General features: G+C 53.1%; 1 protein-coding gene across 1 annotated transcript in view; it reads left to right on the top strand.

The window, feature by feature from the left end:
• The window catches only part of Prex1 (phosphatidylinositol-3,4,5-trisphosphate dependent Rac exchange factor 1), a 155,475-nt gene extending 147,420 nt beyond the window's left edge, over positions 1–8,055 (top strand). The window contains exons 33-40 of the mRNA XM_028868545.2: positions 154–253; positions 1,103–1,246; positions 1,343–1,457; positions 2,698–2,764; positions 4,049–4,221; positions 4,845–4,947; positions 5,161–5,228; positions 6,528–8,055. Coding sequence (XP_028724378.1) covers positions 154–253; positions 1,103–1,246; positions 1,343–1,457; positions 2,698–2,764; positions 4,049–4,221; positions 4,845–4,947; positions 5,161–5,228; positions 6,528–6,570 — 813 coding nt within the window. The 3' untranslated portion in view covers positions 6,571–8,055. The remainder of the gene's footprint in view (positions 1–153; positions 254–1,102; positions 1,247–1,342; positions 1,458–2,697; positions 2,765–4,048; positions 4,222–4,844; positions 4,948–5,160; positions 5,229–6,527) is intronic.
• Positions 8,056–15,752: the final 7,697 nt, after the last annotated feature.

The following is a 15,752-nucleotide window of genomic DNA, read 5'->3' as shown; positions in this document are numbered from 1 at the left end:
GGCACATGACAGGCGGTGGGATGGATGTCACACGCAGAGTCACACTCAGGACATCCACAGCCCAGCTAGCCTCATAGATGAGAAGCATGGGCATCTCCATTGAGATCCAGGACAGGGTGGCATCTGAGTCCTCACCATATCCTCTCCCTGCAGAAGGAGGAACGGACCATGCTGGAGGACATCTGGGTGACTCTCTCAGAGCTGGACAATGTCACCTTCTCCTTTAAGCAGCTGGATGAGACGTCTGTGGCCAGTGAGTGAGCTCTCCCTTCCTGCCCTGAGAGTCAGGCTGCTCAGAGCCCCCTGGCTCTCCCCTGCTGCTGGCCTAGCAGCTCAAGTTGACCAGGTTCCACTGCTTCAGACCTCACGTGTGTCTCAGAGTCAGCCTTTGGGGAGCACATGGAAAAGGAGGGGTGTGTTAGCTGCTTCTCTTGTTTCTACAACAAAATACCTTGGGAAGTCTTTAGTTGACTTGGAGGCTGGTCTCAGGGAGATGTGGTGATTGATTAGTGATGCCTGCATAGAAAAGGTACAGGCTCTGAGTCACATTTTGTCAGCCATATCTTCCTTATGGCTGCTGATGAGCTACAGGACCCACTTTTGAACCTTTTGCCAGGTAGAGGAGCTCTGAGCTGCCAGGCAAGGGAGTCACAGGACAGAGTTGGGGAGGCTCCAGACACTGCAGCCAGCTCTCCCCAGGGACAGAGTCAGTGTCAGGGCCAAGAGGAAATCAGTGGGGAACTAGAGACTGTGGAAACAGGCGAGGGGGGTGGCCATCACAGGCTGGTCTGGAGGCCATGTGGGGCTGTTCAGAGCTAAGCATGGTGGGGGAGATTGAGGCTGCCTCTCTGGGATGTTGGGGTAAGGAGGCCTCAGATCTCATTCTGTGGAAACAGAAGTCCCAACATGCCACCCTGAGGCTGGGAAGACAGGAGGGTCTAAGGCTACCCCTATGAGTCAAGAGCGCTGGAGGTATAAGGTTAGCCCTCTCGAGTGCCACTCTGGCCCCTGAGGAAGGTGGTCTATGCCGCTCTGGTGCAGCTCTGCTCAGGCTCCCCTCGGGCCTCTAGTGAGCCAGCCTGCTTTGCCTCACCCTCCACAGACACCAACGTCTTCTATCACATCGAGGGCAGCAGGCAGGCGCTGAAGGTCGTCTTCTACCTCGATGGCTTCCACTTCTCCAGGCTGCCCTCTCGCTTGGAGGGTGGGGCTAGCCTCAGGCTGCACACTGTGCTCTTCACAAAAGGTGAGCGGCCAGGCTGGGGGACCTGGTGAGGGAGGCGGGCAAGGCCACTGAGCACCCTAGGGCCCAGCACCTACCCTCCCTCGCCTTCCCTCATAGCTCTGGAGAATGTGGAAGGGCCGCCGCCCCCCGGCAGTCAGGCTGCGGAAGAACTGCAGCAGGAGATCAACGCACAGTCCCTGGAGAAGGTGCAGCAGTACTACAGAAAGCTCAGGTAGCTGCTGGAGGCCGGCGGGGTGGCGGTGGGGGGAGGGGTGAGGCCTGGGGAGGGAGCCGGCGGGATAAGGACACATCCTGCAAAGCCATGGGCAAGCCCAACTCCCTCTGGTACAACAGCCTGCACAGAGGCCGCTGCTAACCCATTGTACAACTGAGCATGCTGAGGCCCATGCATCCTGCCCCAGGTCACACAGCCAGATGAGCCTAGTCTCTGGCCTATTCCTCCCTGTGCAGGAAGGGTTGCTAATGGGATCCTTGGGCTCCTAGCACTGGGTCCTTCTCTGAGGAAAACTTCCAGAGAGAAGTAGAGAGGGCAGGAGACAGAACTTTGTCCAGGAAAGCAGCGAAGATCTGACTCCAGCCGCCCACAGCCACTCCCACAACTGCACTCCCTACACTCCATCACACCCACAATCTCACCTTCACCAGACCCTGTACCGGACTCCCAACCATGGCCCTTCTTGAGCTCTGTCTCATAGCCCTCTCTGCAATATCAAGAGGCAGGGAACTCTCTTCCCAGGTCCCCTATGACCATTTGCAAATTGGAAAATGAAGCTTCCGTACATTCGCTAGGCAGTAAGACCCAGGCACAATTTACACCTTAATTGGTGCTGCCGTCTGTCTGTCCTGTGCCTGTCTGATTAGCCATCCTTTGCTCAGAGTGTTCATGGAGACTTTCTGTGGGCCCTGCACTGCCCTGGCACTCGGAAATCAGTCCAGTTCTTTGTGAACACGTGTTCTGTCAAGGCTGGGCTGCCAAATCCAGCCCATCCCTTGTGTATAAATAAAGTTTTATTCACACACAGCCAAGACAATATCTTCCTAAATCCTTTGTGGCTTTTTTGCTGTGTGTGGCAGGTGACAAGGACTCTGGTTAAAAGGGCTAGTGCTTTCTGGTTGGCCCACCTAGAAGGATTTGGAGGGAGAAAAAAACACAAGCTTGTAAACCCAGAGCAGTTTTGTGCCAATTGGAGATGTTCAGAAAGGAGAAAGCGGGGATGGGGATGTTGACCAGGGCAGTCAGGCAGAGGTGGCATTGAAGCCAGAGACTCTTTCTTGTTTTCAGCTGGAGGTGACAGTTGGTACATACAGCCCGCAGTCACTCGGTGACTTCCTTCTGAGAGTCTGGGGAGGACGCAGAGCTGTAGCCGTAGGGCTGGGGCCCCGGGCTGGGGCATGGCCAGAGTATGCGTGTGCGCCCACATGTGATCCTTGGCCCCGTCTGTCTCCTTCAGGGCATTCTACCTGGAACGGTCCAACCTCCCCACAGACGCCGGCACCACAGCTGTGAAGATCGACCAGGTGTGCTGCTGTTCCTAGAAGCTTGGGCAGGGTGCGGACACTCGGGACAGGGTCCCTCCAGACTGAGTCAGCCCTGAACAGAATCTGACTCAGAAGCCTCCCCCCGCCCCCAGAAAAACCCCACAGCACCTGCCAGCTTGCGTCCATCTCCCAGGACAGAGGTTCTCAACCTGTGGGTCACAACCCCTTTGGGGTCAAATGATCCTTTCACAGGGGTCACCTAAAGACCTAAAGATATTTACATTCTGATTCCTAATAGTAGCAAAATTACAGTTATGAAATAGCAATGAAAATAATTTTATGGTTGGGGTCAGCACAGCATGAGGAACTGAATTAAAGGGTCGCTGCAGCCTTAGGAAGGTTGGGAACCCCTGTCCTAGGACTTCCTTGGGTGACATGCTCTTGCTGGCCCTTTGCTTGGGGGCTCTCTCATGAGCACTTTGTCATAATTCTTGAGCTGAGACCCCTAAGGATCAGCGTGTTGACTGTCAGGCCAAGTGTGAATTCACACAGTATTCCTTTTGCTTCAGGTTGTTGCCAGGCATTTAGAAATCAAAAATTCTCCATTAAAACGGGAGGCTTTGTCACTTCTTGGCCTTTTGGGGAAGAGCGAGTGTCGTGTCTGTTCTTGAGTTTAGCACCTTGTCGGTCCTCCGTCTAAGGACAACAATAAATAAATAATAAAATAGAGGCTTCCGTGTAGAGAAGCCAGTAGAGGATTGGAATGGTCCAAGATCTAGCCGAGGGTCAGTTCCATTGCATCATGGTAGGCCTGAGTGGTTTCTGCCTCTCACCCACAATGCATCTCTCTGTCCTGGTTCCCCAGGCCCAGGCAGGCCTTGAACTTGGAACAGATTGTGAGGAACTGGTCTTGGGGCTCAAGCTGTGAGCTCCGAGGAGTGTGGGGATTTTGTAGTCTGTTGGCTCCAGACCAGAACATCCTAATGCACATGGTTGAGGAAGGCTGGGCATAAGGAAAGGCTTGCCCTCTGGAGAGGCCACTTGAGCTAGCGTGACAGGTTTAGGGAGCATAAAAGAGGTTTACCCACTTAGGCTTAGGTGGGGCTGCACTTGGCAAGGGAAGAGCCATCTTGGAAAGTCAGAATTGAAACAGTAAACGCTAAACATCAACTTCAGGGCAGTGGGAGCTACAGATGATTCTTGAGCTCCAAAAGCAACATGGGGGAGACAGCTGTGTAACAGCTGGATTACAAGGATGACAGGGAAGGCCAGTGAAAGTCTTGGGGCTGCGGACTTCCTGGACACCTGCGACATCTCTTGCAGCTGATACGTCCCATCAATGCCCTGGATGAACTCTATCGTCTCATGAAGTCCTTCGTGCACCCCAAAGCTGGAGCTGCTGGGAGCCTAGGCACCGGTCTCATCCCCATCTCCTCGGAGCTCTGCTACCGCCTGGGAGCGTGCCAGATCACCATGTGTGGCACCGGCATGCAGCGGTGAGCCTGAGCCAAGGCCAGATGGGACATAGGGGGGCTGGGTAGGCTCTGGGTATTTGGAGGCTCACACACAGAGGTGGGAGGGTGGGTTCAAATCTGGGTGCTTCAGTGCCCATATTCTGGGCCTCGGCTTACCTGTTGGTGAAATGTAGTGGCTGAGGTCAGTGAGCCCGGGAGGGTTGTGCATGTTCTGATTCTAGCCCACTCAGAAGGGAGATACTCACCATGAGTGGGTTATCTTGCCGTTGTCCAGGGGAGCTGCTGGCTCCTTGTAACTATGAAGCCAGTGTGAAGCTACCCAGGAATTCTCAACTGGCGTGATTTTGCTCTTCTGGGGATACCAGCCATGTCTGGAGACATTTGTGGTCCTTTTGGCTGTGGGGAGGGATGGAGGGGGGAAAACAGCAGGTGGAGGCCAGAGAATCTGCTGAGTGTCTCACAGTGCAGGGGATGGCACACTGTCTCAGGGGAAGCCTGATGTGTTAGAATTAGGGAAACCGAGGTACAGGGCACAGGGAGGAAGGGACGCAGTGGTGGGCCGGAAGTGGTGGACAGGAATAGATGGACAGGAAGTAGTGGACAGGAAGTGGTCATTATCTTACCTCTTCCTTCCCCCACTGCAGGAGCACCCTGAGTGTGTCCCTGGAACAGGCAGCCATCCTGGCGCGGAGTCACGGGCTGCTGCCCAAGTGTGTCATGCAGGCCACAGACATCATGCGCAAGCAGGTAAGGCCACCCCCCAGTGGGTACTATGGCCAAGGATCCTGAGCTCAGCCCTGTAGCATGTGGTTCATCTTGGGACTGGTCCTCTTCAGCCCCAGATACCTTGCTCGGTCTCAGCTGTTCACATTTATTCCCCCACCCCCACCCCCGGCTCCCTGCTTCCCCCTGGGCCCTGAGCTCCACGGGGCCCAGGCCTGACAGTAGTTTTCCCTCTAGGGTCCCCGAGTGGAGATTTTGGCCAAAAACCTTCGAATCAAGGACCCAATGCCTCAAGGCGCACCACGGTGAGTGACCACCCACCCTCTCCAGCCCCCGTCCTCTCCCAGGAAGGCCAAGGCCTGCTTGGCATAAGGCTCCGGGTCTCACCCCAGACAGAGCCCCACCGTTCCATTGGGCCGCTTCTCACCGTGGTCACTCGGAAGGCCACAACCATGGTCTAACCTGCTACCCAGCCTCTGGGCGACCGTTGGGCTCCCTCCCCGACCCCTCACGTGACTCTGCCGGTCCTGTGGCCACAGACTACTGTCATCTGCAGCAGCTCCTGCGGCCCCCCAGGGGTCAGGCCCTTTGGTCCCTGCCAGCTCTGCTGCCCAGGACTTCTGAGTAACTCCTTGTTTTGAAATCGTGGCTCAGGCAGTGTCTCCAAGTGAGAGCGCCCCCACAGAACCCCAGGGAGTTCCTCATCAGGGCTTGGTGTACTGCTGTCTCCCCTGAGGCCCGTTCATGTCCTTTCGCCTGCCATGTTTTCTTGCTCCCAGCTCATCTTCATGCTTTTATGGCACCTGGCCTGTTCAGGAATGGTGCTGCCCACCCTCTTTGTGAATCCGATTCCCATCAGCAGGCGAGCACACAGAGGCCCAGAGATGTTCAGTATCTTGCTGGAGGCCACACAGCAAGAGCTGGAATGCTGACCCCAGACAACGTAGGCCTAGACATTTAACTCTTCACCACTGTGTCACTGTCCAGGTCACCACAGTGACCTCCTCTCTGGCCTCCTTGCCCCTGTGATCATCCCTGTCCACGGCTGCCTCTCCTTGAAGCCCACCTTCACTGAAGGCATATCTCAGGGTTCCTCTTCTGCAACCCTTCCAAAACCAAGGAGCCATCACGGCCACAGGCAGACAGGCCCCAAATCTGTGAGATGGGCAGAAACTTAGAGCTATTGTCCCGTGTCTGTACCCTATAAGCATCCAAATACATTTTGGAACACCTTGCCTGCCTCTAAAATAGTTCTCAACCTTCCTAATGTTGCAATAACATACTTCATGCTGTGGTGACCCCAACCATAAAATTATTTTCATTGCTAGCTCATAACTATAATTTTGTTACTGTTCTGAATCACAGTGTAAATATCTGATATGCAACTCCCAAAGGGGTCGTGACCCACAGTTGAGAATCACTGTTCAAGAGGGACAGCATCTGACTTTGAGAAGGGCACACGGTGACAAGGGCAGCTTGAGTACTTATCTATCACTCTCTGTATTTTTCTGGGTGTGAATTACTTGTCCCAATAGATAAAGGGTAAGTAGCCCCATGTGGCGGCCACTCGGCCGGCCCTCATGCTCTCTGCCTCCACCTGCCAGCCTCTACCGCCTCTGCCAGCCTCCAGTGGATGGAGACCTCTGAACACCGACATGCCCCCTGCTTGGCCACTGCCTCTGCAGCTGCGATGTGAGAGGACACGGAGGGGCCACAGGTGACCTGAGGCTTCTGCCACAGCTGTGTCGAGACCAGCTGGCCCTGCTGTCACCGTCCAGGACAAGCCTCTGCAGATACCCTCCCCGGACTGGCGGATCGCCCCTGGGCTGGCAGACTCTCCATACTTCTGCCTAAAGCCTGAGGGCTGCTGGGGCCCCCGAGCTCATGAATGTAGCTGGGGCCTGGATGCTTACACTCACCCAAGTCCCCTTCGTAGGGAAAGGTCACAGGGTCCGGTAGCTGGAGGCTTGCAGACCCAGCTCCTCAGATGGCAAAGCTGCACTTTGAACCTGGGGCTCCTCCAGGTCCACATTCCTGGAGACGGTGCCTGTTTCCTGTCCTGGCTGAAGCTTCTGGACATGCCCCCTCCCCCTTACTAACCGGCTCAGCAGACTTGGGACAGCCTAGCCTCTGCCAGGAGAGGACACTGGGCTGAGCAGCCATCACCTCGTGGACACTTGAGAGCCTTGCTGGCTTCCACCATGACCGACCACCATCGGGATTTGAGCCGCCAGCTCTGGGCACCAGATTAGCTCTGATGTTAATTTATATGGCGCAACAACTCTGTGGTTTATGTTTTGTATTTTTTTCTTATCGTTGTTGTTAGTGTTGTCAAGAGTTTCTCCTTCCCCTAAGTTTTATGATTATGTCTTTGACACTTTAAATTTCAGAAAAAAGTATATTGCCTAATGGGACCAATGTAAAGTAGTATCAGCAACTTTATTCAGTTCTACTAAAAAACAAACAAACAAAAGAAACTAAATTATTGAAAAAGTTTAAGACGTTGTTATTTCCATTTTAAAATCTTAAAGTCGTGAGATGTGGCTCACAGGGTCCGCTGCCTCCTTCCCCCACCTCAGCACCCCAGCATCTGGCCACCCCAGCATCTGGCCACCCCAGCATCTGGCCCGGGTTGGGCTTCGTAGTTGGATGACTTGAGCAGGGTTTGAGAGGTGGCCAGACTGAGCGCTGGCTTAGGGCTGGGCTGTGCCCTCGGAGCAGGGCATTTGGGACTTCCTGGAGAACCAGAGTTAGGGACCTGATGTCTACCTTCTGGATAGGGGGCTGCATGTAGGGACCCCTCAGCTGTCTGCTCCCCAACTTCTGGACGTCTAGAGAGAAACGCTAGCATGGAGGAGGGAGAGGATCGTGTCGCCTCTGGCTGGCTGTAAGGCTGGGTTGGGGAGTATGGTATCCTCCGTCTCCAGGAGCCACCTTTCTCTTGCTGCAGAGTCAGCTTTGTTGATGCGTTTCGTTCGTCCAGAGAATCGAGGCCCCACGTTAACCCTGCTGAGGGGGATGAGGAAGGGCCCCGAGGGCCAGGGCATCATGCCTGGCTTATTTTAAATGTACAGATTCTTTTCGTTAAATTCATGATAGATTTTTTTATTATTATTAAAAGTCAATATATAATACAAATAAGGTGTGGTCTGCTTATTTGGTGGTGAGTGGCGTGGGATGGGTTCCAGCTCAGACAATTGGATTCTGGAGGTCTGCGGCCTTGAGCCAACAACGCGAACCACTGTGCGTCACTTCCCTCCTAAGGAACGAAGACAGCAGCTGCTGTGCAACCAATAACTGGTTTTATATTGCATCCCAGCCTTCCTTTGGGTTCTGAGCTCTTGAATTCATTGTTGACAGTAGAGAAATGTAATTAGTATTTTTCTAGATGTTTCCTTCCCTGTCCTGGGTGTTTTCCATGGGTCAGAGCAAGTCCACAGAGTATCAACGAACCTTTTGTCTGTCCCAGTGTCTGAGACATTGGATTTGAACAAAAGTGTTAAGGTCCTCACTTATGGCCTGGAGAGACGGCTTAGTGTAGATGGAAGTTCCTGTATCCCTACCTGGCCTGGCAGTTCCATAGCCACTTATAAAATAATCACTCAGAGGCCTAATATTAATTATAAATTATATGGCCTATGGGTCAGGCTTCTTGCTATCTAGCTCTTATAACTTAACCCATTTCTAGTTATCTATATGTTGCCAGGTGGCTGTGGCATTACTGGTCTGCTGGCCTCTTGTTGCTCCTTCGGTGGCAGGCTGGTGTCTCCCCACACTCTTCTTTCTCCTCTCATTGTCTCTCTTAGATTTTCCCTCCTGGCTCCATCCTGCCCTGCCATAGGCCAATGCAACTTTATTTATTATCCAGTCAGAGCAACACATATTCACAGCATACAGAAAGACGTCCCACAACACTTTCCCTTTTCTGTCTAATCAAAAAGGAAGGTTTTAACTTTAACATAGTAAAATTACATATAATAGAACAGTTACTAAGCAAGAATTACAGTCATAATATCTAGTCTATTTGTATTTGGAAAGTTTAAAGAAAATATTCTATCATCTATCCTATATTTGTGTCTAAAGTTTCATATCTAATTTATCTTTTATAAAATTATATCTAGTCTTCAACTACATCAAAGAACCCAGAAGGATATAATGCTTAGCAATATGAACACTGACTGCTCTTCCAGAGCACCCACGTGACAGCTTACAACCATCTATAACTCCAGTTCTATCTAGGGGATCTGACACCCTCTTTTAGCCTCTGTGGACACCAGGCACACATGTGGTACGCAGATGTACATTGCAGGCAAGACACTCATACAAATAAATCTTAAAAAAAAAATGCAGTGAGGCAGTTGGAATCCACGCTGGCCACAAACATGCCAATAACAGCAGAGTCCACATAAGCCAACCAGAACATCCCTGCTGCACACAGGCCCGGCCTAGGTGGGTCCCACACTGCTTGTGGGTATTTCATCTGCTTAGGCTGGGGGGGGTCTCCATGAGTTACCAGGATTTGTAGGCCCAGCCAAGCCAGTCACTCCTTGGACTGAAGTTGACCTGCAGGCCTTGGCCAGCCCTGAATGTCCCCTCCTCCCCTCCCCCTTCCTCTGTTTTTCCTTCCTTCTTCCTCTTCTCTACCCCGACTTCTTCCCTCACTTCCCACACATTGGAAACAGTGTTCCCCCTGTCCATTTCTCATTGAAGAGCCCTGTCCCTGGTCTACTCGGAAGGCCACTGGGTCCTGCTGAGAGGTGACCTTGTTTCTCAGGTCCAGTTTCAAATGACCCCATAGTGTTTAACTCTCTAAGAGCTTCTGTGAGGGTTTCAGGCCATGCGATAGCATCTTCTGGATCACTTGAAGCCGGCACCTGGATTTCAGGACAATCACTCAGTTGTCACTTGTGTGCAGTTGGAGTTGCCAGGGAGTCTGAGGTACACACTGGAATCCGGCCCTGGGATCTGCAGACAGAAGGTCCCCAGAAGTGAGACAGGGAGACCAGAGGCAGAGTGTCTGTGACTTTGAACCAGTCACATCCATTCCTGTATCTGATGGGAAGAGCCAGGACCGTAAATCACACACCTGACGTGGCTGGGTGCAGCTGCATGCGTTTCTGTCTTGTGGGGCTGCCAGCAGGCTGGGAGGGCCTGTCTTATGACCTTAGAGGTCAACACTCTTGCCTGTCCTCCTGACCTGGCAGCCCCTGTGCTTGCTGGGAGGGATGTCATCACCTCTCTCAGAGGCTTGGTTTCCATTTTTAAACAATATAGTTGCCACACTGCCCCCAGGACAGCCTGGCTGAGAAGTAACTTTCTGAAGGCATGTAGAGCCCAGCCTTTCCAGCAGGGGGCACCAAGGAGCGTGGACTGCCCCGGGCTTACAGTTGCCTAGTGGGTCCCTCCTAGGGACTTCAGACACAGAGCCTAGCTGGCCCTGGGTGCCTGTGTTGGGGACAGCGCCAGCCTGAAGGTGCGGCTGATATTGTTTGGACAAGGAGACCTGCTGCCTGGCTGAACTCCATAGAAGCATTTTTAACTGGTTCCTCTACATTTTTTCTCTTTGGGTCTCTTTTTTTGTCATTATTTTTGTTCCTGTACACACACACACACACACACACACACACACACACACACACACACCACCTTTTCTGGTTTTCTTTGTCCTGTGGCGGGTCTTTGGGCACGGTTCTGTTTTCCGTTCTCTTCTCTCCTTTGCCCTCTGTCTTTCTTCCTGTCTCTGTCTATGAGAACATAAGGATCTCTGTCAACGATAGCGGTCCTTGTGAGGGATGTGACGGCTAACACATACATTTACTGTCTTCCCCAATCCCTCCTGCTGCTGGACTCACTTAGAACTGTGGCCACTAGGTGGCGGTGTGGGCCAGGCTGTCTTGAGTCAGGGTCCCCTGGCTGCTCCAGTATTAGAGGCAGGCATTGGGGAAGAGGGGGGAGGGGGTGGTCAGGAGTGACTTGAAGGTAGAGATTCCCCCACATGGCATGTGATTCAGTAGGTCCCTGTCTCTCTGCACTGCCCTCCATGTGTGAGGGGAGACCCAGCCAGTCTCTCAGAGAAACTGTCACTCTCTAGTCAGCCCAACTGTCCCCAACTAATTGGAAGGACCAGTTGTGACATTCGGAATCATACGCAGACACTGTGTGTCAGGCATGCTGCTCAGTGGCTTGAAGGACACTTACACCCCTGCAAGGCCCCACCCTACAGAGGAAAAAAAATGGGCTCAGCTGTCTCAAGGGACAGATGGTCACATGAGCTTGAGTGGCACGTTGATAAGTACCTGGTGCAGCTCCAAGTCAGAGGCAGGGGCATTACATATGACAAATGGGAGGCACTCAAACCATTGGGCTTCATGGACTCTCTTCCAGATACGCCATGGCAGAAGCTGGCTTGAATCCTTGAACCAGAACCAGCAGAGAGGGAAATGGAAGGAGGGATTGAGTGGGTCACTTTGCAAAAGAAAGTGGCTTTTTTTCCCCCCAGTGTGGTAGTCTTTAATCCCAGCACTCAGGAGGCAGAGGCAGGCCAATCTCTTTGAGTTCAAGGCCAGCCTGGTCTACAAAGCATGTTCTGGGAAAGCCAGGGCTACAAAAAGAAATCTTGTCTCAAAAAAAAAAAATCACAAAGGGGAGGGCTTTGTTATTTTGATCTCTGCCTTGTACACCTCCCATGGTGAGTGATTTTTAATCTTAGGATCAACTTGATTGGATCTGGGATCAACTAAGAGACTGCCTTTGTGTGGCTCTGTGAGGGGAGGGAGGTCATCCCCCAGAACGAATGGTGCCTTCCAGAGTGGCCCGGATATAAAGAGCCATCCTGCCCGTCTGCACATCCGCAGTTCAGTTTCTCTGGGACCCCCAGAGTCCTGCAGTGGTCTCGCCCAGAGACAGAAGCCGGTCACAGAGTCCTGCCCCTTCGTCAGTGACCAGTGGAGATTGAACTGCTTTGACCGATAAAATGCTATGCTGGGGAAATTCTGGAAGGTTCTTTGCTCTCTGGAGGCTTCTGAGAAGCCTGTTTTCTCTCCCAGGCCTCCTTCCCTCCTGCTCTGACCATAACCTGGCCTCTCCTTCCCACCTCTGCTGCCAACCTCCCCAGCCAGTCACCACCATGGCTTGCCTGGAACATTCCAGAATCCTCATGTTCTTCCAGCCCCACCGTTCCCCTATGTGGAGCCAGGGACTACATCATCACGACCTTTGCATGCTCAGAAACTCCTAGAGAGTTCACTGACGCGGAAGTTTAGAACTCTACCCACAATGCCCTGCACACTCTCCCCCGTAATCCCATGTCCCACCCTACTCTGTCCTTAGTTCAGGGCCTTTGCAGTCTCCGCAGACAGTCCCAAGAATCTGGAGGCTTCTCTCTGTAAATCTCTGCCTCACATTCCCTTGTCAGCGAGGGTCACTGAGGCTATGTGGCCATGCTTCTCCCAGGGCCCTCTGGACATAGTGACTGAGTATATGAAAGAATGGATTTCTGAGACTGTGGGGGTCACCACAGGGGGACTGGCAGAGCTGCCAGGGCACTCCCCAAGGCCTGGCCCTCCTATCTGCAGCTCTTCCTCCAGCTCTTCCTGCCCTCACCACACACCCTCTGCTCCAGCTCTTCTGTCCGCCATAGCTGAGGCCCAGCAGGATGAGTTGAAGGGCCCAAGGGAACGACCCTCTATTCCCAGTAAACAGATGAGGTAGGTCCAGGGTCCTGCTGGGGCCTGGGAGACACAGGGTGTGAGCATTAGCTGAACACCTACTATGTGCTGGGCATGGTATCCATGGGTGGGACATATCCCCTCAGCAAATGCTCATAATTGCCCTAGAGGGAGGAAGATGGGGACAGTGACAGAACTCGGCCCAGGCCTCCATGGTTAAGAAACCTCAGAGTCAAGAACTAAGCACCTGGCATCTGGGTCCAGAGCCTTGATCCTGTCCCAGCTCTGCCGGCCAGAGCAGAGTGGATGGTACAAGGTGACCCAGGATGCCTTGTATTTAAACATGAAGACAAGCGGAGCCGGGCTGTGGAGACTCAGAGTGGCTGACATGCCCCAGTGAGGCTTTGCCCTGGCGCCACTCAGGAAATGAGAAGCAGGCAGGCTCAGGAAACGACCCCAGGTACTCAGCAGGTCAGGGAGGGGTGGCAGAGGGCTGGCCTCCGCCTGAAGCCCATGAGCTCTGCCCTGGACTTCCCAAGCCTGGGTCAGCTGCTTGACTTCTTTTCTTCTTTTTTTTTTTTTCGAGACAGGGTTTCTCTGTGTAACTTTGCGCCTTTCCCGGGACTCACTTGGTAGCCCAGGCTGGCCTCGAACTCACAGAGATCCACCTGCCTCTGCCTCTCGAGTACTGGGATTAAAGGCATGTGCCACCACCGCCCGGCCCAGCTGCTTGACTTCTGTGTGCCTCAGTTTCCCCTGCAGTGTTTTCCTTGTGGGGCTGGTGCAGGCTGAAGGAGGTGGATGAATCATGTGACAGGCACAGTTTGTGAATGTCATGGGGATGCAGTGACCGACAGTCCTTCATTATGGCTGGAGGTCCATCCTGTCCCTGCAGGGATCGTTCGGGGTTAGCTGAAGTGAGAGAGGGAGGCCCACCATGCAGGCTTGGCCCTGGGGAAGTCTTCCAGGTATTCGTAAGTAGAACTGTTTACCTGCTCTCTACCCAGAACCCCCAGGGAAGCTCAGTCAGGCCACCGATACCGTTGGAGATGGATTGGTGAGTCTGCTTCGCGTACGGTCTGCTGTACTTAGGCCAAAGTATGAAGGAGCGTGAAGGAGGCCGGGCTGAGAACACAGGAGCTGGAATGTGCTGGGCCACATGGAACCAGGACCAGTGGGCATCACCTCTCCTCAGCATGGGCACTCAGGATCACAGTCACGGGAAGTGAGATGCTGCCCTCCCCATGTGGCACCCTCAGGCTGGATGTGATGACTTGAGTTTGAGCCTGACAGGAAGTAGAAGGTCCTGGGTTCAAATTTCACCCTTGCTCTTGGCTGGCTGCCGGGAAGGCAAGGAGTTGGCCAACCAAGAGAGGAGGTGAATTCTGAGAGGAGCTCCAGAAGATTCTGTCTGCTGCAGGAAGAGAGGGGCTCTGTGCGCATCACACAATGATTAGTGAACAATGGCCTCAATGGGGACACATGTGCAAGTGTGTGGTGAACTTGTGTGTGAGTGAGTGTGTGTGTGTGTGTGTGTGTGTGTGTACATGCACGGCCGCATCCTGGGTGTCTGCATATTCCTGTCAGCGCTGCAATTACAAGCTTGCATAGCTCACTCCAGCGCCTCAGTATCCCCGGGCCCTCAGAGGTGTGATGTGTTCTGACTGTGGGTGTGGTCTCAAGCTCCTGTCATTCTGAGGTCCGCACAGCCATGGAGGGGATCCCCTGGGACTGTGAACTAACGTAAACCCTCTCGCCCCTAAGTCGCTGGCGGTCAGGTTTGCTCACAGCAACAGAAAGGAAACTAGAGCAAAGGTCAGCTCCACAGGGCCAGGACAAAGCAGTGACCGGCCCGCGGGACAACCAGTATCCACCGAGGGGATGGATGTCGGAACAACTGCTCGCTCTGTGGGCGGGGAGATGGCCCCACTGGCCACGCAATCACAAGGACCCCGTGTGGATCCCCAGCATTGGTGTAAAAAAACCACAGGTGCTGGAGTGGGCGGAGACTGGTGGGTCCCCTCGGCTCCCTGGCCAGCCAGTCTGACTGAACTGGTGAGCTCCAAGTTCAAACACCAAGCCTGACTCAAAAACTAAGGCGGAAACTGACAAAGATGGACACTTGACATTGATTTCTGGCTTCCACGTGCTCAGACACACATGCACCTGCATGTACGTGTGTGTAGACATCTAACAAGTACTCATAAACACATGCATTTACCACATACATATGCGCATACCCCCTATACAAACAGATGTACAACACACACACACACACACACACACACACACACACACAGAAAGCTCACTCTAGCCCTATGAGTAGACTCACCTCAAACTTGCCTACCCCGCATCCCTTCCTTCTCAAAGCTTCCCTCATCTGAGAGCTGATGGGGAATTTATTTATTCTGATGAATATGTATTACTTCTTCCCAGACAAGACGTGCAGGTCTTAATGAGGAATGTCTAGAGACACAATGTTTAAATCCAGGGACATCACCCCAATAATGAGCCTGTAAGGTGATGATGAGGGTGGCGGGGGTGGTTAGGGCACAGGGGCCCCTGGGGAGGCATGGAAATACAGGACAGGGAAGGGAGTGCTTGATCCTGGGTTGGCAAGGAGTCAGCCATGCCCCCCTCTTTGTGGTTGAACATCCACGAAGCTGCTGTTAGATTGTTGCTATATGGGAAGCCGAATCTGCGGGACTTTGGCCCACATGTGTGTAGTGTGTATGGGCGGAAGGGCCTATGTCCCTCAAAGATCTGACATCATTATACTATTACTCTGGTTATGGGTTCGACACCTCCCTGTGGGCTTTTTCAGAGGATCGTGGGAAGAATACCCTAAAATGGATACCCAAGGGTCACCTTACTCCACGAATATGCCTCCCACTTCATAAATATTCATGAAAACATTCTTAGACTCTGTAACCCTGAACCTGGGGCAGCCACCGCCCCGCCAAGTCTCTCTTTGGAGTGTTTGCTTTGATACGTAAGCTCTGCTCCAACTGTCTACATCTCTTGACTGAATTCTTTCCTTAAAGAAGACAAGAACCAAGAGATCCTCTTAACACTCCTGGGGCAGCACAGGGTGGTGACATCTGCTCAGCCACCTCCCCTGAGTCTGCCACTGGGCAGGTCACCTCTGTGGTTGGGCCTGCT

Source organism: Peromyscus leucopus, chromosome 4 (assembly GCF_004664715.2).
Source record: "Peromyscus leucopus breed LL Stock chromosome 4, UCI_PerLeu_2.1, whole genome shotgun sequence".
In the NCBI taxonomy this organism is placed as follows: Eukaryota; Metazoa; Chordata; class Mammalia; order Rodentia; family Cricetidae; genus Peromyscus; species Peromyscus leucopus.
The sequence above is the reverse complement of the archived record's forward strand: the minus strand, read 5'-3'. Positions and strand labels throughout refer to the sequence as shown.